This window comes from Ceratotherium simum, chromosome 29 (assembly GCF_057802395.1).
Source record: "Ceratotherium simum simum isolate JZ-2026a chromosome 29, ASM5780239v1, whole genome shotgun sequence".
NCBI lineage: Eukaryota > Metazoa > Chordata > Mammalia > Perissodactyla > Rhinocerotidae > Ceratotherium > Ceratotherium simum.
This window is the reverse complement of record NC_141928.1, coordinates 23,350,644-23,376,518: the sequence shown is the minus strand read 5'-3', so window position 1 is coordinate 23,376,518 and position 25,875 is coordinate 23,350,644. Positions and strand designations below refer to the sequence as shown.

General features: G+C 38.3%; 1 protein-coding gene across 6 annotated transcripts in view; it reads left to right on the top strand.

Moving 5' to 3' along the window:
- KIAA1958 (KIAA1958 ortholog) overlaps positions 1 to 25,875 on the top strand; it is a 151,776-nt gene that overhangs the window by 57,092 nt on the left and 68,809 nt on the right. For all 6 annotated transcript variants that reach the window (XM_087419288.1, XM_087419289.1, XM_087419287.1 and 3 more), the window contains exon 2: positions 12,291 to 13,485. In XM_087419288.1, coding sequence (XP_087275414.1) covers positions 12,315 to 13,485 — 1,171 coding nt within the window. In that variant the 5' untranslated portion in view covers positions 12,291 to 12,314. The remainder of the gene's footprint in view (positions 1 to 12,290; positions 13,486 to 25,875) is intronic.

Below are 25,875 nucleotides of genomic sequence, written 5' to 3'. Positions count from 1 at the left end.
ACTCAGTATATGCCTTTGAAAAATTCTTATCAAAATTATAACAAAATTATTTCTTGTATAATTGGTTGTTTGTCTGCTCCCACCCTGCCACAGTGAGCTCCACAGATCAGACTGTCTTCCTAGGGGCCCAGTGTCATTCAGTGTTTGTTGAATGAAGGGATGCCACTAAAAAGTCTGTATGATTTCTCTTAAAAGAAACTCTGGGACTGAAGTTGTTGTTTTTTTTTTTAGAAATGTGACTTTTTTTTTTTAGTTTTTTCCCCCAAAGCCCCAGTAGATAGCTGTACGTCATAGTTGCGCATCCTTCTAGTTGCTGTATGTGGGATGTGGCCTCAGGATGGCCGGAGAAGCGGTGCGTCGGTGCGCGCCCAGGATCCGAACCTGGGCCGCCAGCAGCGGAGCGCGCGCACTTAACCGCTAAGCCACGGGGCCGGCCCCTGGGACTGAAGTTTTTAGGTGGCTGAAGAATAGGTCCTATAGCTGGTCTAAGGGCCTATTTGCATGACTCCCTGGGATGTCTGGTAACTGAGCCTTATTCTATAATGCTGCTTGGAATTTAAGAGTGTACTTTGATGAGTCTGTTAGTCTGAGAAAGTTAAATGAGGACCTCATTCTTGACTGAGTATACTCTACTGTATTGTATGTTCTCTGGGACTCATTCTTCCATGAGTGTAGCATGCCGTATTGTATGTTCCCTGTAGTTACATTGTAGACCACTGAAATGAGGAAAAGCCCCTAATTTCAGGTGAACAGTTATCAAGTGATTTGTTTTAAGCATTTCACAGTATGAATTAATTTAATCCTTACAATAACACTACGAGGTTGGTGTTTCTTATCATTATTTTACAGATTAGGAAGCTAAGACACACAGAAGTAAAGTAACTTGCCTGAGCTCACATGGCTAGCAATGGCAGAGCTTGGACTTGAGCTCAGGCTGTCTGGCAGTGGAGTCCATGCTCTTGCCCTGCATTACCCAGCTCACAGGAGGTGGTCCCTCCTACACATCCAGAATAGTCTGCTTGGAGAACTTGTTTGGTTTTATGCATATGAGATTGAGCTTGGAGGACGGCAGTTGAGTTTCTAGAAAGTTTGACGTGACCCTCACCTCCCAGACTTATCCATAGCTTCCACCAGTGAGGTCCTTTTGAGAGACTCAGAAGCTTTTATATCTATCAGTCAGTGGAGAGGGTTGCTGATTCTCTGCTTTGTCCCTGAGTGACATGACTTTCTTCTGGAAACTTTGTTTTGATTTGCCAGGTCTCACCTCTCAGGTAATCTCAACATTGACACTTGTGAAAATGGTGTCTCTGCAATTGTAGTTTAACCTCATACATTTAATTCCCTTTCATCTTAAATTCCTCTAAAAATGGTGAAAGAAACAGAAATATAGGGGGAAAAATTGTCACTGCTGAGATACAGGAAGGTTAGCCATCAATTGGCAAAGTAACTCTTCCTCTCCTCTCCCCCCAGCAGCCCCAACTAGATTTGAGTTAATCCATAACTGAACTGAAATTCCTTGAGCTCAGAGTTCATGGGCTATTGTCAGTGTCATTTTGTATATCCAGTTTTTATTCTCTATATTATGATTGTGCAAAAATGTTCATAGATGTTTTGCATCATTCCTTTTATCAGTTTCTTTATACTGATCTATGTATCCAACTGTCTATTTGATACCTCCTTTTGAGTGTCTTAATTAAAGGCACCTCAAAGTAACATGGCATAAATCAGACCTTTCTCAGTGGCCAGGTCAGAATCTATAAATTCTTCCTTCCTCCCACCTCCCATATCCAAGTACTCATCTTCTGCCTTTTAACTTGGTTACCAAATCTATCCTCTTCTTAACATCCCTCCTGCCACTATCCCAGGCAGGTTACCATTATATCTTACCTGAATTACTGCATTCTCTCTCCTAACTGGATTCCTGTCTCTAGTTGTGTTTCTTCCAACTATAATCAGAAGAATGATTCTAAAGCCGCTTTCTTGTTTCCAATCTTATGATACTTTCTTATTATCTCTAGAATAAAGTCCAGAGGCTTTTACATGATCTACAGGACCTTCATGATCTGGCCCTTGCCAGCTTTTTCAGACATATTCTTGTACCATCTTCACTCCTTATGAGTCCCTCCCTATGTTCTTCCCATTCAGCCATCCTGAAGAACTTCCATTTCCTCAAACATAGCATGTTCTCTGTATCCTCTGGGCCTGCACGCAGGACTACTTTTCCTGACTCTCATCTTACTAACTTCTGTGTATCCCTTGGTTCTCAGCTTGCACATCATTAGGTTATTTAGGTAGCTTTCCCTGACCCATCCTGATCTAGGTTGGATGCCCCTGCCTTATGTTCCTTTAATGTCTTGTTCTATCTCTGTTGTAGCACTTACTATGCCTTGTTGAAATTATTTGTTTTGTTGTTTCTCTTTCCTCCTAGACTATAAGCTCTGTGATGACACAAATTGTCTGTCTTTGTCACTCTTCTGTTTCCAGAGTTCAGCCCAGTGCTTCACAATGCTTAATACATATTTTTTTAAAGAATGGGTGACAGGTCACATGTTACCTTTAACTCAAGGAGGTAAGTTAAGTGAACCAGTGAATTTTTTCTGAAGACACATATTTTATAGTCTCACTCAGGAAACCTGACTAAAATGACTTTGAAAGTTGACTGAAGTGGTTTCCACTTTTAAAATTATCTTAAATGGTTCTCCCAAGTCAGACAGGGCATACTTTTCATAGAAAGACATACTTGTCTACAGATTGGGAAGTTTTTATATGTAAGTTACATAGACTTCATGGTATGCCGTCAAAATCAGTGATTCCTGAGTTCATTGTTTTTTAGAGGAAATTGAACAAATCATCACTCCTAAGCTATACATTTACTCTTCCTCTTATATTTATCTTGATTGAGAACATATCTATACTGGCTCTCAAGATAGAAACCTGGGAATTATTCTAGCCTCTCTTTTCACCTTCATCCTTCAAAAGCAGTTCATTACCAATTGCTGCCTGTTATCTTCTAACAGATCTGCCCTCTGTTCCTCTCTTTTCCATTCCCTAGGCCTCTGGTCTAGACTGCTGAAATAGCTTCCTTTGCCCCTTGCCACCTTCTAATCTATCTCAAAAACGATCTTTTAAAATATGAGTTTGGTGCATGTCTTTTTTCTGATTCAGGCCCTTCACAAAGTAAACTCTGAGCTCTTTGTATGGTACACAGAGACCATCATGCTTTTGCCCCTGCATTATTCTTCAGGTTACTCTTTTTCTGTAGTTCCATCTTTTTTTTTTTTTTTTTTGTGAGGAGATAAGCCCTGTGCTAATATCTGCCAATCCTCCTCTTTTTTTTTTGCTGAGGATGACTGGCCCTGGGCTAACATCCGTGCCCATCTTCCTCCACTTTACATGGGATGCTGCCACAGCATGGCTTGCCAAGCAGTGCGTCGGTGCGCGCCCGGGATCCGAACCGGCGAACCCCGGCCGCAGCAGCAGAGCTCGCGCACTTAACCACTTGCACCACCGGGCCGGCCCCCGTAGTTCCATCTTATACATCACACAATCCAGTAATAAGTGATTTCCTTATAGTTGGCTAAAATCATCATACTGTTTGAAGTTACAGTGCCTTTGTCTAGAAGGCCTTCACCTCTTTCAGGAAGCAGATCCTGACTTTCTTTGCATTCCTCATCCCAAAAGTAGAATTAATCATTATCCCCATATCTAGAATATACTTATATTGTACATAGTCAATTAATTGACTACATACTATTAAACTCTAAGCTTTTTAAAGTCAAGAACTCCAGTCTTATTTTTCTTTATATTTAGAATGGCTCTCACAGTATGTATTAGTTTCCTAGGGCTGCCTAACAAAGTACCACAAACTGGATGTTTTAAAACAGCAGAAATTTGTTGTCTCACAGTTCTGGAGGCTAGAAGTCCTAAATCAGGTTGTTGACAGGACCTTGTTTCTTTTGAAACCTGCAGGGGAATCCTTTCTTTCCTCTTCCTTGCTCTAGTGGCTTGCTGGCAATCTTTGGTGTCCTTGGCTTGCAGCTGCATGTCTCCAATCTCTTCCTTCCTTGTCGTGTGGCTTTCTCCTTGTCTGTCTGTCTTCACATGGTTGTCTTCTTATAAGGACACTAGTCATATTGGCTTAGGGGCCCACTCTACTGCTGTATAACCTCATCAAAATTTAACTAGTCACATCTATAATGACCCTATTTCCAAATAAGGTAATTCTGAGGTACTGGGAGTTAGGACTAAAACATATCTTTTTTGGGAGTTACAATTTAATCCATAACACAGTGTTTAGCATATAACAGATACTCAATAGTTGTTGACTGAATTGAAATGTAAATGAAATACATGTTATATATTCATGGTATAGAATTAAAAGATTTTTTTTAGTGTGATTTTTTAAATTAGTAGGTACAAAGTGTCTTAGATTTGTCTGTTTCCAAAAATTACATGATAAATTATATGGTACTTGTGACATTTGAAAATTAATAAATGTGCTCTCTTGAAGTGAAAGCAAATATTATGTTCTCTGAATTCTTTACTTATAAGCCCACTTTTAATGCCTGTACTAATTTATGTAATTTACATATAAAATTTTTTTGAAACAATAGATGTGTTTTAAATTTTGGAAAGCACATTTTAGGCCTCAATAGCAATAAATATCCTTTCCCTCTCCTTTAACTGTATATTTTAAATAGTCTCTCCTTTCTGCATATGTATGTACATTAATGTTGGAACTTAAGACTGTTTTTGGGTAAAATCTCAGTTGTTTGAGTCTTTTTCCATATTTAGCATATATAATAAATTGCATCCTTTAATGGGAATATGGGGAAATTAAGTTTATGTTGACTACTACTTAGATTCTAAGAGTTGTAATTAGTGGGAAAATAAAATAGGAGGTGTATGTCATTCTCAATAAATAAGAAAACATAGTTAACTTTATTTCTAGTTTTTAAAGGAGCCATTTCTTCTCATGTTTTGTTTTATTTCATTTTGTTTTTGGCTTTGTTAATCACTAGTCTGTTGTTGAGACATCATCACTGCTTTTTAGACCATACCTAAGTTTCCTTACATAGCATTGACAGTTACATAGGAGAACTCCGGAAAGAAGGTCGCAGTGTTCAGTGTGCTTAAGTTTAATGGATACCTTCTCCATCCCTGCTAAGGCCCTATATTTTTATTCCATTAGCAATTAATGTAGTCCAGTTTATCAAATTTTTTTATGGTTCATGCTTTTTGCATCCTAAGAAACCTTTGCCTACCCCAAGGTCACAAAGATATTCTTCTATGATTTCTTCTCAAGGTTTTCTAGTTTTAGGTTTTAGATTTAGGTCTGTGATCTCATTTGTTACTTTTTATGAGTGGGTGTAACTAAAGGTTGATTTTTTAAAAAAAATGGATATCTAATTGATCCAGCACCATTTATTGAAAAGCTTTTCCTTTCCTATTGAATTGCCTTTGCACTTTTGTCGAAAGTCAATTGATCAAATATGTGTGGGTCTATTTCTGGACACTTATTCTGTTCCATTGATGTGTATGTGTATTCTTTTGTCAGTACCTCATGAGCTTGATTACTGTAGCTTGAAATTATTGTAAGTCTTGAAATCAGGTAGAATGAGTCTTCCAACCTTATTCTTGTTTAAAAATTTTGCTTTGGTTATTCTAGGTCCTTTGCATTTCCATATAAATTTTAGAATCAACTTGTCAATTTCTACTAAAAAGGCCAGCTGTAATTTTGATTGGAATTGGGTTGAATATATTATCAATTAGAGAATAATACCAACCTAACAATATTGAATCTTCCAATCCACAAATATGGTATATATCTCTGTTTATTTCGGTCACATTTAATTTCTCTCAGCAATATTTTGTAGTTTTTAATATAGAAGTCTTGGACATGTTTTGTTAGATTTATTCCTAGGTATTTAATATATCTGGCACTACTATAAATATAATTTTTTAAAATTTAATTTTCTAATATTTTGTTGCTAGTGTATAGGAAGTCATTGATTTTAAAATATTAATCTTTATCCTGTTACTTTGCTAAATTAATTTATGAGTTCTAGCACTTGTTTTGTGAGTTCTCTGTAATTTTCTACATAAGCAGCTGTATCATGTACAAATAGAAACATTTTCACCTCTTCTGTTCTCATTTTTCTTTTATTTTTATTGCATTATTTCAGTGACTATGACCTGTAGTACAATGTTGAATAAAAGTGATGCAAGTGGGCATTCTTGCCTTATCTCTGATTTTAGGAGGAAACAATTCAATCTTTTACATTAAGTATGATGTTAGGTGTAGGTTTTTCATAGATGTCCTTTATCAGTTTGAGGAAGTTATTATTATTATTAGTTTGCTAAGAGTTTTTATTATAAATTGGTATTGAATTTTGTCAAATGCTTTGTCTGCATCTGTTGAATTGATCATGTGGTTTTCTCCTATGAACTGTTAATATGTTGGATTATATTAATTGATTTTTTAATGGTCAGCCAACCTTGCATTCTGAGGATACGTCTTAGTTCATGATGTATTACCCGTTTTTTATGTTGTTGGATTCAGTTTGCTAATGTTTTGTAAAGGATTTTTGTATCAAATAAGGAATATTGATCTATAATTTTCTTGAGTTTAATATCTTTGTCAGGTTTTGGTACTAAGATTATGCTGGCCTCCTCAAACAAATTGGGTAGTGCTCACTCCTCCTATTTTTTGAAAATATTTGTGTAACTGGTATTATTTCTTCCTTGAATATGTGATAGAATTTACCAGCGAAATCTTTCTTTTGGAGAAGATTTTTTTTTTAATTCAATTTCTTTTATAGATATATGGCTACTCAGATTTTCTGTTTCTTCTTATGTCATTTTGCCATCCATCGACAATTGAGATTTAGTGGTATTAAAACAACGGCAACAACAAGTCCTTTGAAAGATTCAGAACCTTACAAAGAGAGACTACAAGGACGGTGGGGCAGGTGGTTGTAACGGGAGTCAGGTGAAAGCCAACTAGATATTCACTGGTATTTGGCTGATAACTCACTTTGTCAGGTTTTGGAAAAGTGACATAATCTTTTCATACTTCTTTTTGTTCTATACAGAAGGTTTTCTCAAATTTTTTAAAGAAAAATATTTTCATGGACCCTCTTTATACCTAGTGCTGGCTTAAGCCGTTTTTATCATAATGTTATTATATATGTCTAAACATAAAATTTATGCTTACAGTTCTGATTTAGCTGTAAACCAAAACAGACATACAAATTCAACTGAAGTAAAACTATAAAACCAACAAATGCAAATTAACAATGTTAATGTGATAGGGAACCAGACTTGAGACAAATATCTTTCTACTATTACGATGCTAGAGACAGTGTAGTATGTTAATTAAGAGCCTGGGCTCTGGAGTAAGACAGAGGTTGAAATTTTGGCTCCACCCTTACTTTGTCCAAGTGAAATGAGTTTACTCGTTTATAAAATGAGGATAATAATTTACCTAATTTATTAGGATTGTTGATAGAATTAGGATTATTGATATGTCAAGTCCTTGAACAGTGCCTGGCAAACAATAATTGTTTGAAAAATGTTAGCTGCAATAATAGTTAGTTTTATATTCTATTCTGCTGAAACCTAATGATCAATGTTGGGTTTAGTGGTAGAAAGTCTTAATCTATATTTAAAGTGTTTCTGATTTTGACTTTAATAATATAAATACTAATTCATAGATCATCTGCTTTCCTAAGTTAACATACAATGTGGTGATAATAATGATATAGCTTTGTTTGCTAATTTAGGATAATCAGATCTTATATTTAATCTAAACTCTGCTAGGGAGGACTCCTTGAGTTTCAGTTTTTGATGAAGTGTCACATGATGACACCGTAAAAGCTGAGTGTCTGATCCAGTCATTGCCCATATCAGATATGGGAGAATACTGTCTGAAGTTATTTTTCAATTCTTGAAAATGTAGAAAAAGCATTACTTTTCAGCATAGCGCTTATCATCAGATTGATGAAGGAAATCAGTAGATTCTGGAAACTACTTCTTCTCAACAATTTGAAAATACTTTGTCTTACCATTGATTCTATTTTGTATATAACTTAGAATATCTTGCTGTATATTGATAGCTATTCCTTTTCAGCTTGAATTCAATCCATTCAATTACCTTAAATATCAGCTAATTATGCTCTCATAACTACCAGTTAACATTGGTTGCCTGGTTGAATTATATTAATAATAATACTAGACAAATATTTTCATTTTATGGTACTCAAGAAAAGTTTAAGAGCCTCTTCATGAGATTGCTAGAGAATTTCAGAATGTAGTAAAAGGGACTTAATGATTACTACTTGTTGATTGTTAAAGGTTGATGATTATTATAAAATTAAGTAGATAAGGTTTTAACAAAATTTAAAATTTTATCCACTTTGTCTTTTATTTATTTATTTATTTATTTTTTGTGAGGAAGATCAGCTCTGAGCTAACATCCGTGCCAATCCTTTTTTCTTTTTTTTGCTGAGGACTGGCCTTGGGCTAACATCTGTGCCCATCTTCCTCTACTTTATATGGGATGCCGCCACAGCATGGCCTGACAAGCAGTGCCTGGGTGCGCGCCCGGGATCCGAACCCCGGGCCGCCAGCAGCGGAGTGCGAGCACTTAACCACTACGCCACGGGGCTGGCCCCCTCTTTTATTTATTTTAATGATAATTTTTTTCTGGCTTTGGGGCCTTCAGGAAAGGTATTATTTTACTGCCATATAGTAGCTTTTATGTGGACAATATGTTCTTTGAGTTCCACATTCTTATACAAAATTGTGTTTTGATTCTGCCACGTTTTTACATATTTTAACTGTTGTAACATCTTTATTAAAATATTGTGCCATAATGTATTTGATTTTCTTTCTCTGAACGTATATGATTTATTTCAACTCCTTTTTATTTTCTCATTAGCTTATGACACTGAAAGTGGTATATTGCTTCATCACATGTGCTGCTTTCATGATGTCAAATCATGTTGCCTTTCATTTGAAATTTATTAATGCAAAAGAGAAATTCTGTATTTATATCTGCTAAGGAGAATACAGTATGAACAGGTTTCCTAACGAATTGGAAATTGAGTGATGTCACTTTAGATGATTATGGACACTAATGTGAGTATAGATACAAGGGCAAAGGAGAGCCGAAATTACACAGCAATACTTGGATATAAGGTGATTATTTAGATGATTCATAATATGCTTATATTAATTGAGTTTTTATTATGATTAAAATAAAAACAATTATAAACACTTTGACATACAGTTATAGACCTCCCAAGAATTTATTTGTGGAATCCAATCTGAGAAACAATTGTACTGGGCTATGTTGCAGAAAAAATGAAGGATTCTGTTCTAAGGTTTCAAAAACCAGAGATGAATGTATTATTTTTTGTGTATCAGTTAGTAATCGAGTTCAGCTGTATGTAATCAGATACTCCAACAACAGTGGCGTAAGCAAGATCCGGCTTATCTTTCCCTTACATAACAAGGAATCCTAGGTAGGTCAGAGCTGATGTCGTGGCTCCATGATGTCATCAGGGACCCAAGCTCCTTCTGGCTAGTCTCTCCTGTCCTTAAGTTCTTTTCCATGCTCTCAGATGGCCTCTGGAGTCCAGTCATCATGTCCTTGTTCTAGGTAGGAAGAGCAAAAAGGCAAAAATCAGACAAGTTTGTGTTTCGAAGGGCTTCCCCAGAAGCCCCACCTGGTGACTCCCATGTACATATCATTGGCCAGAACTGTGTCCTGTGGCCACCCCTATTTCAAGGGAAGCTGGGAAATATGTTTTAGGTGAGCATATTGCTTCCGCCAACAATTTGGGACTCTCTGTAAGGAATAAGAGAGAGTGGACATGGGGTAGGCAGATAGCATTCTTTGCCCTACCAGTTAAATAGATATGTTAAGAAAGCTCAAAAAACAAACAGATGAAACCAGTCTTTCTCTTTTATCTACATTTCTACTTTAAACAGAGTTGTTTGAAAGAAGTCCATAAATTGCTAGAGTATGAAGGAAACATAAAGATCATATAGTCCTGTCACTTTAAGACTGAGATAATGAGTGACTTGTCAGAGGCCATAGACCTCAGTTCCAGGACTAGAATTTGAAGTTCCTGAACCCCACACCAGTCACTGTGCTTTCCATTTACTGTGCTGCTTCATAAAATCTGGTCGCTTATGTATTACTCTCCTGTATACACAAGACAGCTGTGTTTTGGTTACACCACTGGAGAGAAGATCTTCTAATCCCTTGAATGATTACAATAAAAGTGACTGGAGGAAACGTCATATTTCTTATTTGAGGGACTTATATGTTCGCTTTGTTAGTGTTGATGGTGCTGCCATTATTTATATATTTATTCATTTATTCAACACCAGCAATAGATTATAAGGTCGAAGAGCAGGACCATGTCTTATTAATTTCTGTATCCCCAAGTAGGTCCTCATTGATGAATGAATAATTATATCATAGTCCCTATCCTCAGGGAATCCTCAGTCAAGTCTGGGAGATAGACAAGAATGTCAGTACAGCAAAGGCAGAGTGCCTCAAGAGGTGATGGAGGTGCAGATGAAGAAAATCTAAATAAACCTCTGAGGCTAAAGAGGGTCTGGAAAGACGTCAACTGGAAGTGGTCCTGAGTTTAGTCTTGAGCAGATTTTCCAGGTGAAGAAAGAGGAGGACTGTGTATCAAGCTAAAGAATGAGTGTTTAGGGGGCCGGGCCCGTGGCCTAGTGGTTGAGTTTGGTGTGCTCCACTTCGATGGCCCGGGTTCATGGATTCAGATCCCAGGTGTGGACCTACACCACTTGTCAGCCGTGCTGTGGCGAGCCACATACAAAATAGAGGAAGATTGGCACATATATTAGCTCAGGGCGAATTTCCTCAGCAAAAAAAAAAGAATGAGTTTTTAGAGGCCGACTGGGAGTGAGAAGCTTGTGTTTAGAGACGTGGGGACCATAAGAAATGTGGGGAAAGGCCATGGTAGTAGGAAATGAGGTTTGAGAGGCTGACCTTGGCCGTGGCTGCATCACAGAGGCCTCACAATACGTTAAAGGACTTGAATTTACCTAACTCTGCTGATGAGGTGTCATGGAGGCAGGGCAGTGAATTGAGGCTCAGATGTGCCCTTCACGTGGTCACCTGGCGTTACAGTTAGATCTTGGTGCCTAAGTGTAGGGCCCACCTCCAACAGCACATGACCAGGGCAGACTAAACCACATATCAAGATCCTCGTTTCTCCCTGCCCAGTTCTCCCAGGATGTCCTCTTTGGCAGAGCCTTACTCGACCTTTCTACTCACATGCGGACTCTACATGCCCTATTTCACTTTTCCATCATGTCCTGACTTACCCAGTCAAGGATCCATAACAAGTGATTCTTTTTGACCTCTGCCCAATAAAGAATGATTTACTCCTATTTAGTAGTTGGTTGTCCTTGGGTGTTCAGGAAGCTCAGGTGGTGGAATACACCAGACACATCTTTTACCTCTAATTGTGAGGTGAAAGGCAGTATTTCAGGAATTTCACACAGCAAAGAGGTGGTTAGACTGCTGGCACTCAACCTACCCATCCTTGCTTCTGCTCTACAGCCTGCCTGCACCCCTGACCCAGCAGGGGCCCTCTAGTGGCTCTCCTCCCGATCTGTTCTCCCTTCTCTGCTAAAGACTTTTCTTCCCCACTTCCCAGATTTAGCGCCTTTTTCTCTCCTTGGACTCCCAGTTGTCGTTTTTTGTCTTCTGGTGCCCCGCACTGGGTTGACGGCCCTCCTCTGACATCCATCCTAGAATGGGTCTAAGCCTTTGTTGGCTCTGCCTTTAGTAATGAAGTTTCTGATGGTGGAGAGTGAAGTTAGAAGTGTATCTTCTTGGCTAACACAAATAATATACACATTTTATTATTAAGGGGCTGACTGAACCTCTCTCTTTGTGACTTTGAAAGTAAAATGTACCATGAAAAACCTCACCTCTTTTTTATTGCTTGTTTCTTTTTTTTCTTTTCTTCTTTTTTTCTTATGCAAACATTATTACTACAGTAAAGGAAACTAACAAAAATTTTCTCAAATACCCCAGCCATAAGGCATCAGCTGTTTTTACTTTTTTACCTGTATTCTTTTCTAGTCCCTGCCCATATGCAGTGATATAAACTAGATACGGTTTTGAAGTGCATTTTTTTAATGCCAGATGATCATAGTTCAAGGAAATTGAAGTAATTGAGATATGGGAATATCTTAGGTAATAATGGCTTCTTATTTTGATTATTTCCCTTTAGGAAAGACTCTGCTGATCCTGTAACATGGAGGATTGCCTTCATACCTCATCTGAGAATCTGTCCAAATTGGTCAGCTGGGCCCACAGCCATGGGACCATTTGCAGCCTCATTCCAAACCTGAAACACTTGCTTTCGGAGGGTTCCCATGGGAACCTGACAGCAATGTGGGGCTGTAGTGCTGGCCATGCTTATCACTGGCCACTGACAGCCACTTGCAGAGCTGGGTCCCAAGAAAGGGTTTGTTTCCAAGATAACAGAAGTTTTAACTCTGATAGTCCCAGTATAATTGGAGTGCCCTCTGAGACACAAACTAGCCCCGTTGAAAGGTACCCTGGGAGACCAGTGAAAGCAAAGCTAGACTGTAATCGGACCAGAGACTCTTGTGACTTCTCTTATTGCAGTGAGCCATCGGAACTGGATGAGGCTGTTGAAGAATATGAAGATGAAAACACCCTGTTTGACATGGTTTGTGAGTCTTCTGTTACAGATGAGGACAGTGACTTTGAACCCCAAACCCAAAGGCCTCAAAGCATTACTCGAAAAAGGCATGGAATAATCCCATCTTCTCTCCATTCAAGCTCCCAGGCTCAGATGGTTGATGAATGCAGCAATGATGTCATCATTAAGAAAATCAAACAAGAGATTCCCGAAGATTATTACATTGTGGCAAACGCAGAGCTGACCGGAGGGGTAGATGGACCAGCTCTATCGCTGACGCAGATGGCAAAACCCAAGCCTCAGACTCATGCTGGTCCCTCCTGTGTAGGGTCTGCTAAGCTGATTCCCCACGTGACATCTGCCATTGGCACAGAGCTAGACCCACATGGTGTGTCTGCATCCCCCTCTGTGATGTCCAGACCAATCCTCCAGAAGACTGCCAGGGTATCTCTGGCTTCACCAAACAGAGGACCCCCTGGTGCCCATGGCGCCAACCAGCAGGTGGCCATGCAGATGCCTGTGAGCACATCCCATGCTAACAAACAGATCAGCATCCCTTTGTCTGCCCTGCAGCTGCCTGGACAGGATGAGCAAGTTGCTTCTGAAGAGTTCCTGTCCCATCTGCCCAGCCAGGTCTCCTCTTGTGAGGTAGCCCTTTCTCCCTCCGTTAATACAGAGCCAGAAGTGAGCTCCAGTCAGCAGCAGCCCCCAGTTGCTCCAACCATAACCACTGAGGCCACGGCACAGTGCATACCAGGTATGGCACATGAGGTGACAGCAAGTCCCTCATCCAGATATATCAAAAAATTCTGCGCCGTCAGCACTTCTAAAACCATAGGCCGTTTGGTAGAATTCAGGCCTTTATTATTCTCAGAAAGATAGAAATAATGAAATGTATTACATCTAGGTGCTACTATAAAGGAAATTCATCTGAATTAAGGCCATCCATCCAGTTGGTTTACCTCAGGGCTGAGAGGACAGCTGTAGGATTGTGCTGTTAATATTTCATGGCTAGATTTAAGGCTTGTTTCTGCTCTTAAGCTGAATTTTTATATAGTAAAGTTATTTTTGAAAGATTTTTTTAATGCTCTGCTATCACTATCAAGGTATTCGGTTGCTGTTTGAAGCCAAAATGATGTTGGGTTAGGCATAGAATGACAATAGACCTAATGTTTTCCCCTTATTATTTATTTGTCTGAACCAGCCTGGCATTTCTATTTATTTTAGTTGGTGTGGCAGTTTAAAATAAGTTTTTTAAAAAGTAACATTTCTAGAAGAAGTATTTGGTCTTTTCTCTTAAAATTTGAAACAATTGGATGACTTGCATTTCTGGAATACATGAGCCTAACTGGAATGGATTGAGAGGAGAGGGACATAATGATATGAGGCCCTATGTATAATTCTAACATTCTAATGTTCTGTAATTTTAGAGTCAGTATTTATTTAATCTGGGCTATTATTGGTTAAAGGGAGTTTGGGTGTCAAGCTTTTGAGTTCATGATTCAAACGTAGTCGGCCAGGAGTAGAAACATGGGCAAGGATGAACAGACATGCAGAGCATGTAGGAGCAGAAATTTGTGGCACATTTCAGTTTCATTTTAGTCCCTCTCAAGAAAGTCATATGTTTTGGGAAAAGCTTCCAGAAGCCTGAGGTACTGTGCCTTTACCCTGTAACTTCCTAGAATTAAGTTTCTTTACAAACATGCTTTCCCAATTTTAGTGTCAACCTTAAGATCCCCAAAGGAAACCTTTGATTTATGATTTTCCTATTAATAACACAGTCATGGTATTATTAATAAAATATTCATCTCCTGATTCAAAATTATGCTTTTCAGTTATTCGTTTTTTTGTTTTTTTTTTTTTTTCGTTTTAAAATAACAGCTTTCTTAAGATATAATTCATATACCATAAAATTCACTCTTTTAAGATGTACAGTTCGGTGAGTCTTGGTATATTCAGAGTTGTACAACTGTCACCACAGGGTAATTTCAAAACATTTTCATCACCCCAGAAAGAAACCCCATACCCATTAGCAGTCACTCTTCCCCTCCTCCCAGTTCACAGTCACTGTGAATTTGCCTAATTTGCATCATATAATGGAATCATGTTACGTGGCCTTTTGTGACTGCCTTATTTGCACTTAGCATAATTTTTTTTAACATTAATCTGTGTTGTAGCATGTATCAACATTTCTTTCCTTTTTATTGCCAAGTAATATTTCATTGTAAGAATATACTCTATTTTTTCTTTTCATCAATTGATGAACATTTACGTTGTTTGCATTTTTTAACTATTATGAGTAATACTGCTAAATAACATTTGTGTACACGTTTTTGTGTGGGCATGCATTTTCATTTCGCTTGGGCAACTGCCTGGAAGAGGAATTGCTGTGTCATATGGTAACTCTGGGTTTAACTTTTTGAGGTGTGGCCAAACTTTTTTCCAGAGCAGCGCCAACATTTTACAATCTCACCAGCCAAGTAAAAAGATTCCTGTTTTTCCACATGCTCACCAACACTTGTTATTTTCCATTAAAAAACATTATAACTATCCTATTGGGTGTGTGAAGTAGTATCTCATTGTGGTTTTGATTTGCATTACCCTAATGATTAATGATGAAGTTTTTTTCATGTGCTTATTAGCAGTGTGTATATCTTCTTTTGAGAAATATCCATTCAAATCCTGTGCCTATCTTTTGATTACATTGTCTTCTTATGAGTGAGTTATAAGAGTTCTTTATGTATTCTGGTTATAAGTCCCTTATTAGATTTATGATTTGCCAATATTTTCTCCCATTCCATGGATTTGTCTCTCTCTCTCTTGCTCTTTTCGTTCCTTCCTTTCTCTCTCTCTCTTCTTTTGAAGTTTTACTTCAATCACTTGATCACAACCTGGTCTTTGGCTGGTCTTCACATCATTAGACACAATGTTATCTTTATTAGGCTGATGAAAGTCTTTGTACTCTTAATACATATAGGATATAAGTAGTACCTTATCACTTAAATAGTTGTGATTCTGGTTTATTTATTCCCCCACCCCCACCCCCCGCCTTTTTTTGCTAACGTAGAAGTTTAGCCTGACAGAGTTTTCTACATTCTCACATAATTTATATTTGAGGGTAGAATTCAGAAATGTATTTTGGAAAATGGTCTAGTATAACAAAATAGCTTAGTAAGACTGTTATTTGTGTTGTATATCCTTCCCCTACGTTACCCTTGCAAAAGCAAGACGGGAGATTTCCTTGCATCTGCCGAGTGGATGAGAAAATAAGGCATTGAGGCTCTTTACTAAACCAATATGAAAATCTTACTATATAATTATTTTGGAAAAGAAATCCAACCTATTTGAAAAAGAAATCATTTTAATCTATTTATTGTAATATAGATTACGTTCTCTTAGGTTTTTTTCTTCTCTCAGTGAAATTGCACTTAGGATGTCTATAAAAAGCAGGCATGGCCAAGGAATAGCATGTAACACATGCAGTCATAAACTGTAATTTGGCTTTACTTTCCTAAGGACGATTGGTTTGGCTTGGGGTTTAACCTTCAAGAAAAACCGTATGAAGAACTGGTAATGGGAATTTCCTATGGAATGATCCTGCTGTTTTTATCCATTGTTCTGTGGAAGGATATTATATTGCTAAAATATTATTACCTTTAGAGAAACACTATTTGTACTGGAAACATCAATGGGCAAAATAAAAATCTGGATGACATTTTTCTTTTGTGAGAGATATATACAGTTAACTTAAAATTTAACTTTGTTCTTTCTGTAGAGCCCAAACTAGGCTCTGTGCTCTGAAAGTTTTATTTACTTGTTTGTTTTTGCATATTTATTTATAGTAGTTTGTCTTCATTCTAAACATAGATTTTTTAAAAAATTTAGAATTCAGTACATCCAAATGTATGTGAATGAGTATGTACAGATGAACTTTACACATTTAATATGTGAAGCGTACTTGGGACTAAGCAAAGAAGAAAGGTTCTGAAAGAACTAACTGAAAGCAAAATCAGGTATTTTTAAAATGGATGTCGTGTAAGCTTGAACCTTATCAAATCATTGTAGAAATACTGCGAACCTTTGAATAATATTTTTTAAATAAATAATTTAACTAATGACTGTTGAGTCAGCCAGAAACAAAGAGAAATTGTTCCATTTCGTTTAATTTTACTGAAGTCATTTAAATTCTGTCCCCCTAGTGGAAAATCATCCTTATTTCTATTCAGAACTAAACTCACGAAGGTATAAAATGTTAATCAAGATGTGGATAAAATTATTAATTTGCATGTCAGCTGTGTCATACTGCTCAACCCAAATCTTAGCAAACAATAATGAGTAAAGAGGACATACATTATTAGAAGAATTATTGACTATCTCCCAGTGGCTCAGATTCCATTAATTTTTGAGGTTTTTATGTAAATTTGGGGCATTTGTCATCAATTTAAATCTCAGTTGCATCATGATTTGGGTTTTTATGTGTATAATTCTTAAATATTGACATATACACAGCTTCCTTTATGATTTTGTGCAAGGACCCCTTTTATTAATCAGTTCTTTTCCCAGAAGTTTTATGGCTAATAGGCAGTCAACTTTTGCTTATCAGATTTGTAATATTTGTTTTGCAAATATACATCTTTATCTTTTTTTAATTAATTAATTAATTAATTTAGTGTGTTTCTGTGTGTGTGAGGAAGATCAGCCCTGAGCTAACATCCATGCCAGTCCTCCCCTTTTTGCTGAGTAAGACTGGCCCTGAGCTAACATCTGTGCCTATCTTCCTCCACTTTATATGGGACGCCGCCATAGCATGACCTGACAAGCAGTGTGTCGGTGTGTACCCGGGATCCGAACCCGGGCCACCAGTAGTGGAGTGCACACACTTAACTGCTACGCCACGCGGCCGGCCCCCATCTTTATCTTTTTCTAATAGATTCATATGTGTTCTTTATATATTAGAAATATTAACTCAGAGTCCATCATATATATTGGAAATACATTTTCCACTTTACCATTAAAGTAATTTTGGTGTAATTAAAGTAATTTTGTTGATGGCATTTTTTGAGGTATGGATTTTCTTAATTTTTATGAAGGCTATTCTTTCAACCTTTATATGGCTATCTATCTATCTAGCTAGCTATCATCTTTTCTATCTTTGGTATTTTGCTTAGGAAGTCCTTTTCCTACCTTGAATCAGATAGATATTTACCTATATTTTCCTCTGGTTCTTTTTTGGTTTACTTTTCCTCTCCTCCCCTTCTGTCTCCTTTCTTTCCTTTTTTACATTTAACTCTACAATTAGAATATATTTTGAGTGGAACCTCACTTCATTATTTTTGCAGGTACTCAAATGTTCCAGCATCATCTATTGAATAATTCTCATTCTTCACTGACTTGATTATGTGCCACATTTTTGCTTATAATTGGGTCTATTTCTAGATTTTCAATTCTATTTTTATTGATCTCTTTTTTCTTCTGATTTTTACTATTTGATTATGTTTTATACAAAACAAAATGAATTCAGAGAAAAAGAGAGGTGTAGTCTAAAGCATTTAATAGAATACTTTTTGAAACCTACTCATATAAAATTGAGTTCAATGAGCTTTTTAAAAATTGATTGTTGTAGAGGCCGGCCCCGTGAGCTGGTGGTTAAGTTCGGCACACTCTGCTTTAGCAGCTTGGGTTCGGTTCCCAGGCGCAGACATACACTACTTGTCGGTGGCCATGCTGTGGCGGCAACCCACATACAAAACAGAAGAAGATTGGCACAGATGTTAGCTCAGGGCGAATCTTCCTCAGCACAAAAAAAATAAATAAATAAATAAATAAATCATTGTTATATGTTATTTCAAACAAGCTTTTATCCAAAGTTCAAACAATGTCTAGTTTCTCGTTTGCCATTTTTCACCTTAGCTTCCTCAGTACTACTTCCTTAGTTCCTCCATCTACAGATATTTGATCCCTGCATGGTCCCCGAGGTGGTTCCCCAGAACTGCTGGGATACATGTCTAGCAGTAGACAGAGCCTGTGTCACAGCATTCCCACTAACCTCTGAATCAGTCACTGGAGCATCAAGCCCCCCACCCTGGAAACAGTATTGAGACCATTCCTACACAGACCACCCAGCTGAGTGTGGGGTTGGGTGGGAGTGTTCTTCTAAGGACATTCTGGGTTCTAATCTTGAAAGAGGCAGCAAACCAGAGATACCTACTACTATTTGTGTGGAGTTTTTTGTTTCTGTTTTGAGCGTTTAGTTTTTTTTAATGTGGGCAGATAGGAAGAGTTGTTTATATATATATATGTTATTCAAAGACAGGATATACTAGAACAGTATTCCAAGATAAGGGATAGAAACATGTATAAATGTTTATGTGTGAGTGTATATATATGCATATGTATACATATATATATACACATATATTATTTTGTATATTTCTTTATTCCACAAGAAATAGATGCCTCTTCATACAAGATGGAACAAGACTAAATTTGTTTTCTTAGCCATACCCTCTCCTGCACCTTCCTGCAGGAAGACCTGAGACATAGAAATTCTGAAAGATAAGTGAGGCAAAGTAAAAATTCAGGCTCAGTTTATGCCATCATTTCCCTTCTTTTCAAAGGGGTGCTCGTCTGATGATTGATGTGGCGGGCAGTTCTGGACATTGAGATAGCAGAGCATGGCCGCTTAGAGTTTGGAATCAGACATGCCTAGGTTGATTCCCAGCCCTCCTCCTGCTGGGCTTGTGACCTTAGCTAAGTCATTTCATTTCTCTGAGACTCAGTTTCTCATTTGTAAAGTAATAATAATGTCTGTCTTACAGGATTGGTTGAGGACCAAATGCAAAATATAGGTAAAGCGCTCTAAAGAGAATGAGTACCTGACATATGATAAACATTCGAGAAATAATAGTTTCCACTGTTATTAATATTTTTATTTATTATCATCATCATTGTTGCTATTATTAGATTGTTTAAGTAGTGAAGTAGATTCTGATTTTATGCAATTACACGTGTTCTTCTACTAAAATATGGTCCACGGACCAGTATCATCAGCATCACCTGGGAGCTTATTAGAAATGCAGAATCTGGGGCCGGCCCTGTGGCTTGGTGGTTAAGTGCACGCGCTGCGATGCTGGTGGCCCGGGTTCGGATCCCGGGTGCGCATCGAGGCACCACTTCTCCGTTCATCCTGAGGCCGAGTCCCGCATACAGCAACTAGAAGGATGTGCAGCTACGACATACAACTATCCACTGGGGCTTTGGGGGAAGAAATAAAATAAATAAAATCTTTAAAAAAAAAAAAAAAAAAGAAATGCAGAATCTCAGGCCCCACCCCCAACCCACAGAATCAGAATTGGCGTTTTATTTTATTTATTTATTTATTTTTTTTGCGAGGAAGATCGGCCCTGAGGTAACATCCATGCCACTCCTCATCCTTTTGCTGAGGAAGACTGGCCCTGGGCTAACATCTGTGCCTATCTTCCTCCGCTTTTTTTATATGGGATGCCACCACAGTATGGCCTGACAAGCGGTGCGTCGACAAGCGGTGCGTTGGTGCGCGCCCAGGATCCGAACCCCGGGCCGCCAGCAGCAGAGCGCATTCCTCCAACTGCTATGCCACGGGGCCGGCCCCAGAATTTGCATTTTAACAAGATCTTTAGGTAACTTGTATGCACACTGAAGCTTGAGAAGCAGTGAGGTAGGGAATTCAGGATCCACATTATAGGGCACATTGTTATTCCGTCTGGCCACCCAGGGACTTTGAATGCTCTTCCTGTGTGAGAGAATTCCCTCCTTTGTTCATCTGCACTTCTCCATTGGAGAGGCCAGAAACTTGCTTTCCAAGTTTATATTTCAGTGAGGGCACAGTCTTGTGACCTTAGGCTTTGCCAGTCAAATGCGCTCACACCAGACTCTAATCAGAAGTACTAGAAGAATCTGTTTTGGCAAATACAGTCAATTTCTAGAGGCAGGAGGAGCAGCATTCCAGCACTATTTCCAGCCTTAGAGGCCTGAGCTGGAGTTATGGTGGCTGGGTTGTCTCCCTCAGAGTAAATCTGTAGTGTGGTCACCTCTAAACCTGATTTACTGATATTCCAGGAAATTCTGTGGTCTTTATTAACTTCTTTTTCTGCCTAAACCAGCTAGACTAGGCTGTCATTGTTTTAAGCAAAGAATCTGGAGGAATATAACCTCTGAATCTAAGAAAGGTGTTAACCTCTCCTAGGTGTTGCCTGAAAAACAAAATAATTTTCTTTTTGTCAGTAGGTTTGTATTTTCTACTAAAATAAATGACATCTCCTTGGTAAGTAACCACTGATACCAAGATGCCCTATGTTGTGTGCTGTCTTGCTGTCCAAACTACAAGCAACCCATGGCATGGTGAGAGGTAGAGATAGCTTCTCCTCACAGACCTTCCCCCCCTTCCCAGTGGGAATTTTTGTGGAAATGTATCCATCATGGAGAGTGGCTGGCACCGTAGGTAATGCATTGACTGAACCTAGAATGGGGGAAGGAGGTACTTAATACCTTTGCTTTCAGCTATGGGCTTTAAGGGCAGTTGTGGAAAAATGAGAAAAATCCCAGTTGGAACTTCTTACCACCACGTTAAATATTCCTTAGAAGTTAATTTTGAGTGATTAGTTTTCCCTTAGGTGTAGCTTTTCCCATGTCAATTCACATGATACTACTATTTCCTGAGATGATCTATTTTATTTCTTTACTAAGTCTCAGTTTGATCCCTTGTGATAGAGGGATTGAACATCAGAATCACTAGGAGGTAGCCCAAATAAGGAGAATGTTAAGAAATCTGGACATTGACATTTTGTATTGCCTCATATATTTCATTTCTTTTCTTTAAAATGTTGATGCAAATAATCCAGAATCAATCTATAAATCAAAATTAAGGTGAGTTTATGATAAGTTTATTATATGAGCCAATTTGGGGGACCATAGCCTGGGAGAATGACCTTCACGAAGGAAGGAAGCCCTCTGAAGAAGTGGGGTGTACAGCGTGGTTATATATTATCTTAGAACAAGGGACATACATCAAATACGACAGGAATATCTCCTTTACTACGGTCACAAGATGTTTTGCTAGCAGAACAGGTCATTGGTCACAAGATGAGCAGAGCAGGTCAGTTGTCACAAGATGAGCACAGTAGGTCAGTAATTAATCCTTAGTTTCTGGGAAGCAGTGCTTATCTTGAATTGATGCTGATTTGGGGGGGAGGCATACATCCCTATCTTTAAGGGCATCATTCTTGGCTTTGGGACATTGTAAATGTTTAAAGCAAATGTACAATGCATACCCTACAGGCCACATCATGCTCTTCTGGAAAAACAAGATCAGGCCAAATTAGTTTTAAACCAGATGGCTTCCTCATACCTCAATATCTTATTGCTTTTCATTTATTCATCACTTCTAACCCTCCATTTCTTTTTTTCCTTGCATAATGTCACCCTTGAGTAGCCATCAGTAGTGGTGGTAATGTGGAAGCTTTGGTAAGATCTGGTGAATGGGAGTGAGCTTTGTTTTATTAGGCCTCTTAGAAGAAAGTGAATGGACTAGATGGTTACCTAATTTATTCATGTTCCCCTTCTCTTGTAATGCTGAGGGAAGCTTTAATGGAACTAGAAGCACCCTTCTCTTCAACCCCAATGCAATGCCTTGCCCATAGTACACAAGCAGTCATTGGGTTGATAAGTAGTTGATGATGAGAACATATCCTAGGGAGATACAGGTACCTGCCCCTAGGAGTTCCCAGGACTCGCTGCTTGTTGTTAGCAACATCATCTGAAAGCAATAACCGTGTTTCATTCCTCTGCTCACCTAATTGGGCAGTGAAGAAATCAGGTCCCTCTCCCCCATTATGATATGGGACTGCATGTCCACAGGAAGAGAGAGCAAGTCAAAAACCCTAATGAAATTACAGATCCCCAATGTGTTACTGAACAGTGTGAACCCTTTCAGATCTGTACTAGCAGCACCCCTTCTCAGAGCCTTTTGGTGGCTACCTTCCTGCCCTCTGCTGAGTATCATAAGGTCTCATTGTTACTGTGCAAAGGACATGATCTGCTCACCACAAGACAAAAGCCAATCTGTCAAGAAGCAAGATGGTGGCAAAGAAAGGGCATTTTGTTAAGCAGTGAGCCAGCAATGTGGAAGATGGTGGACTAGTGTGCTAAAAAACCATCTTAAGGGGGGCACAGGATCTTGAAACAGTTACGTAGGCCAGTGGGTTATAGGGAAGGGGGTTAGGAATGTTGATCGTCTGGTGTTACAAACTGCGAGTCGCCACACCAGATCTTTCAGTTGTCATGGATATCAGCATAGAATTGCTGTCCAGGGGTCATCACATTCCTAGGCAACTCAAAAGAACAAAGTTATTGTCTTACTGCAGCTGGGGTATACATACACAAGCAGGAGCCATAAAATCTACAGAGCAGGTAGATGTCCTGGAGGGTGCATATCCAGCTGGGTTAGTTAATCAGAGGTCATTCAAAGTTACAGTGTGGTTTGTTTTCTACAATATGGCTTTTCTTATGTCCACCTTGTGTTGAGCCGGTATCATTATTGTTTCTCAAAGATCACCAGCTCCTAACTCTCCTGCTTGAGTGTCACAGGGTCTCCTGTCAGCTACCTAAGTGTTGCAAAACCCCTCCTCCCCAACTGATCAAAGGGCAATTCTCAGAGTGGTAGTAGTTGTCTTAGGTTTTATTATGTATAGTAGAAAGCCTATAATCAAGAGGATTTTAAGGAGCTGGGGATAGTGGTCTGCAGCCTCTAGCTGGTGAGCACTCCCCTCCTTCCTTTCTGCAATACAGTTCTTAGGAAAGACAAAACCTAGGTTTTTTTTTTTTTTTTTAATTTTTTTATTTGTTTATTTATTTTCCCCCCAAAGCCCCAGTAGATAGTTGTAGGTCATAGCTGCACTTCCTTCTAGTTGCTGTATGTGGGATGCGGCCTCAGCACGGCTGGAGAAGTGGTGCGTCGGTGTGCGCCCGGGAACCGAACCTGGGCCGCCAGCAGCAGAGTATGCGCACCTAACCGCTAAGCCACTGGGCCGACCCAAAAACCTAGGTTTCAAATTAGTACTTTTTAGCTTTGTTTTCTACACTGGGGGAGTGAGAGGGGGAGGGGATATGTGATTAAGTCTAATTATTCTGTTAAAAAAAGAAAAAGAATTGACTAGGTTATCATGTCTTTTCAAAGTATTTAGGTTTTTACAAAGACAGTTTTACCAAGGCAATAATGAAAACCCGTTATAACATATAATATGTTATATACCTTATACGTATATGTTATATACCCCTGATTATAAAGCTATAGTAATTAAAATGGGATGGTCTGACACAAAGATAGACAGATAGAGCCATGGAACAGAAGAAAGAGCTCAGAAACACACCTACACATATATGGGAACTCTGTGTCAAAGAGATGGCACCACAAATCAGGGGAAGAGGGATGGACCAGCCAATGAGTGGTATTGGACAGTTGGTCACCATGTGAAACAAAATAAAATTAGATCCTTACCTCACATCAGACATGAAAATAAATCTCATTTAAAGATCTAAATGCAGGGCCGGCCCCGTGGCTTAGCGGTTAAGTGCGCACGCTCCGCTGCTGGCGGCCCGGGTTCGGATCCCGGGCGCGCACCAAAGCACCGCTTCTCCCGCCATGCTGAGGCCGCGTCCCACATACAGCAACTAGCAGGATGTGCAACTATGACATACAACTATCTACTGGGGCTTTGGGGGAAAAAATAAATAAATAAAATTATAAAAAATAAAAAAATAAAGATCTAAATGTGGAAATATAAAACTTAAAACTGCTTGAAGGAAATCTTGCACAATGGCCTTGGTGTTGGGAAGAGTTTTTTAAACAACACACAAAAAAAGCACAAACCATAAAGGAAGAGATTGAAAATGCTGACAACCTTAAAATAAAAATCTTAGCTGGGAGAAGGGATATCATAAACAAAATTAAAAGACAAGCAATAATCTGTGAGATGATTTTAATCTGCATAAGTAAAAATATTCATATACAGACTGTCTAAAGAACTGCCACAGATCAGTAGGAAAAAAGTCAAATAATCCAGTAGGGAAATGAGCAAAGGCAATGAAGAGGCACTTCTAATAAAAGAAAACCCATGTAGTTAATAAATGTATGAAAAATGCTCAACCTCACTGATAATCAGGGGAATGCAAATTAAAACAACAAGCTACCATCAGAAAGGCAAAAATTATTAATTTTAACTATCCCAAGTGTTGTTGAACATATGGGAAAAAGTATGGGAAAACTTCCTACCATGCTGGTAGGAATATAAATTGGTACAACCATTTTGGAAAGTAATTGACAATATCTAATAAAATTAAAGATGTACATATCATACAACCTAGGAATTCAATTTCTGGCTGTCCTAGAGAAACTTCCTGATATATAAATAAAGGAGAAATGTACAGCGATGTACATCACAACTTTCTTTGTAATAACAAGAAAAAAAATCAGTTAACAACCTCAATGTCTATCAGTAGATAAATTGTGTTGTATTTTTCAATAGAATATATGCATCAGCCAGATCTGCATTTGTTAATGTAGATAAATCTTGAAAACAGTTGCAGAATAATATTTAGAGTACCATACCTTTTATAAAAAAAACCAAACATTACTATGTTTTGTATGTTATACACACACACCACATATAATTAATTATGAAACATAGACTGGAGGGAGACACATGAGAGTGGGGAGGGCGGGGATGGGAATGGGTGCACAGGAAACTTGAACTGTATCTGTGATATTTTCTTTTAAAATCGTGAAACAAATATGACAAATTATTAAAATTTATTAAATCTGATTGGTGGGAACATGAGTTTGTGTTATACAAGAGGCAACGTAGGCATAGTGCTTAATTGTGAAAATCTGGACACACAACTGCCTGGATTCAAATCCCAGCTCTGCCACTCATTTTCTGGGGGACTTCGGCAAGTTACTTAACCTCTCTTGCAGCTTAGTTTTATCATCTGTAAAATGAAGAAAATAATGTATCTAATCTGTAGGGTTAATAAGGATTAAATTAATCCATACAAAGCCCTCTGGTTCATGGTAAGCGTACTTTAGTGTTATTCTGCATACTTTTCTTTGTGT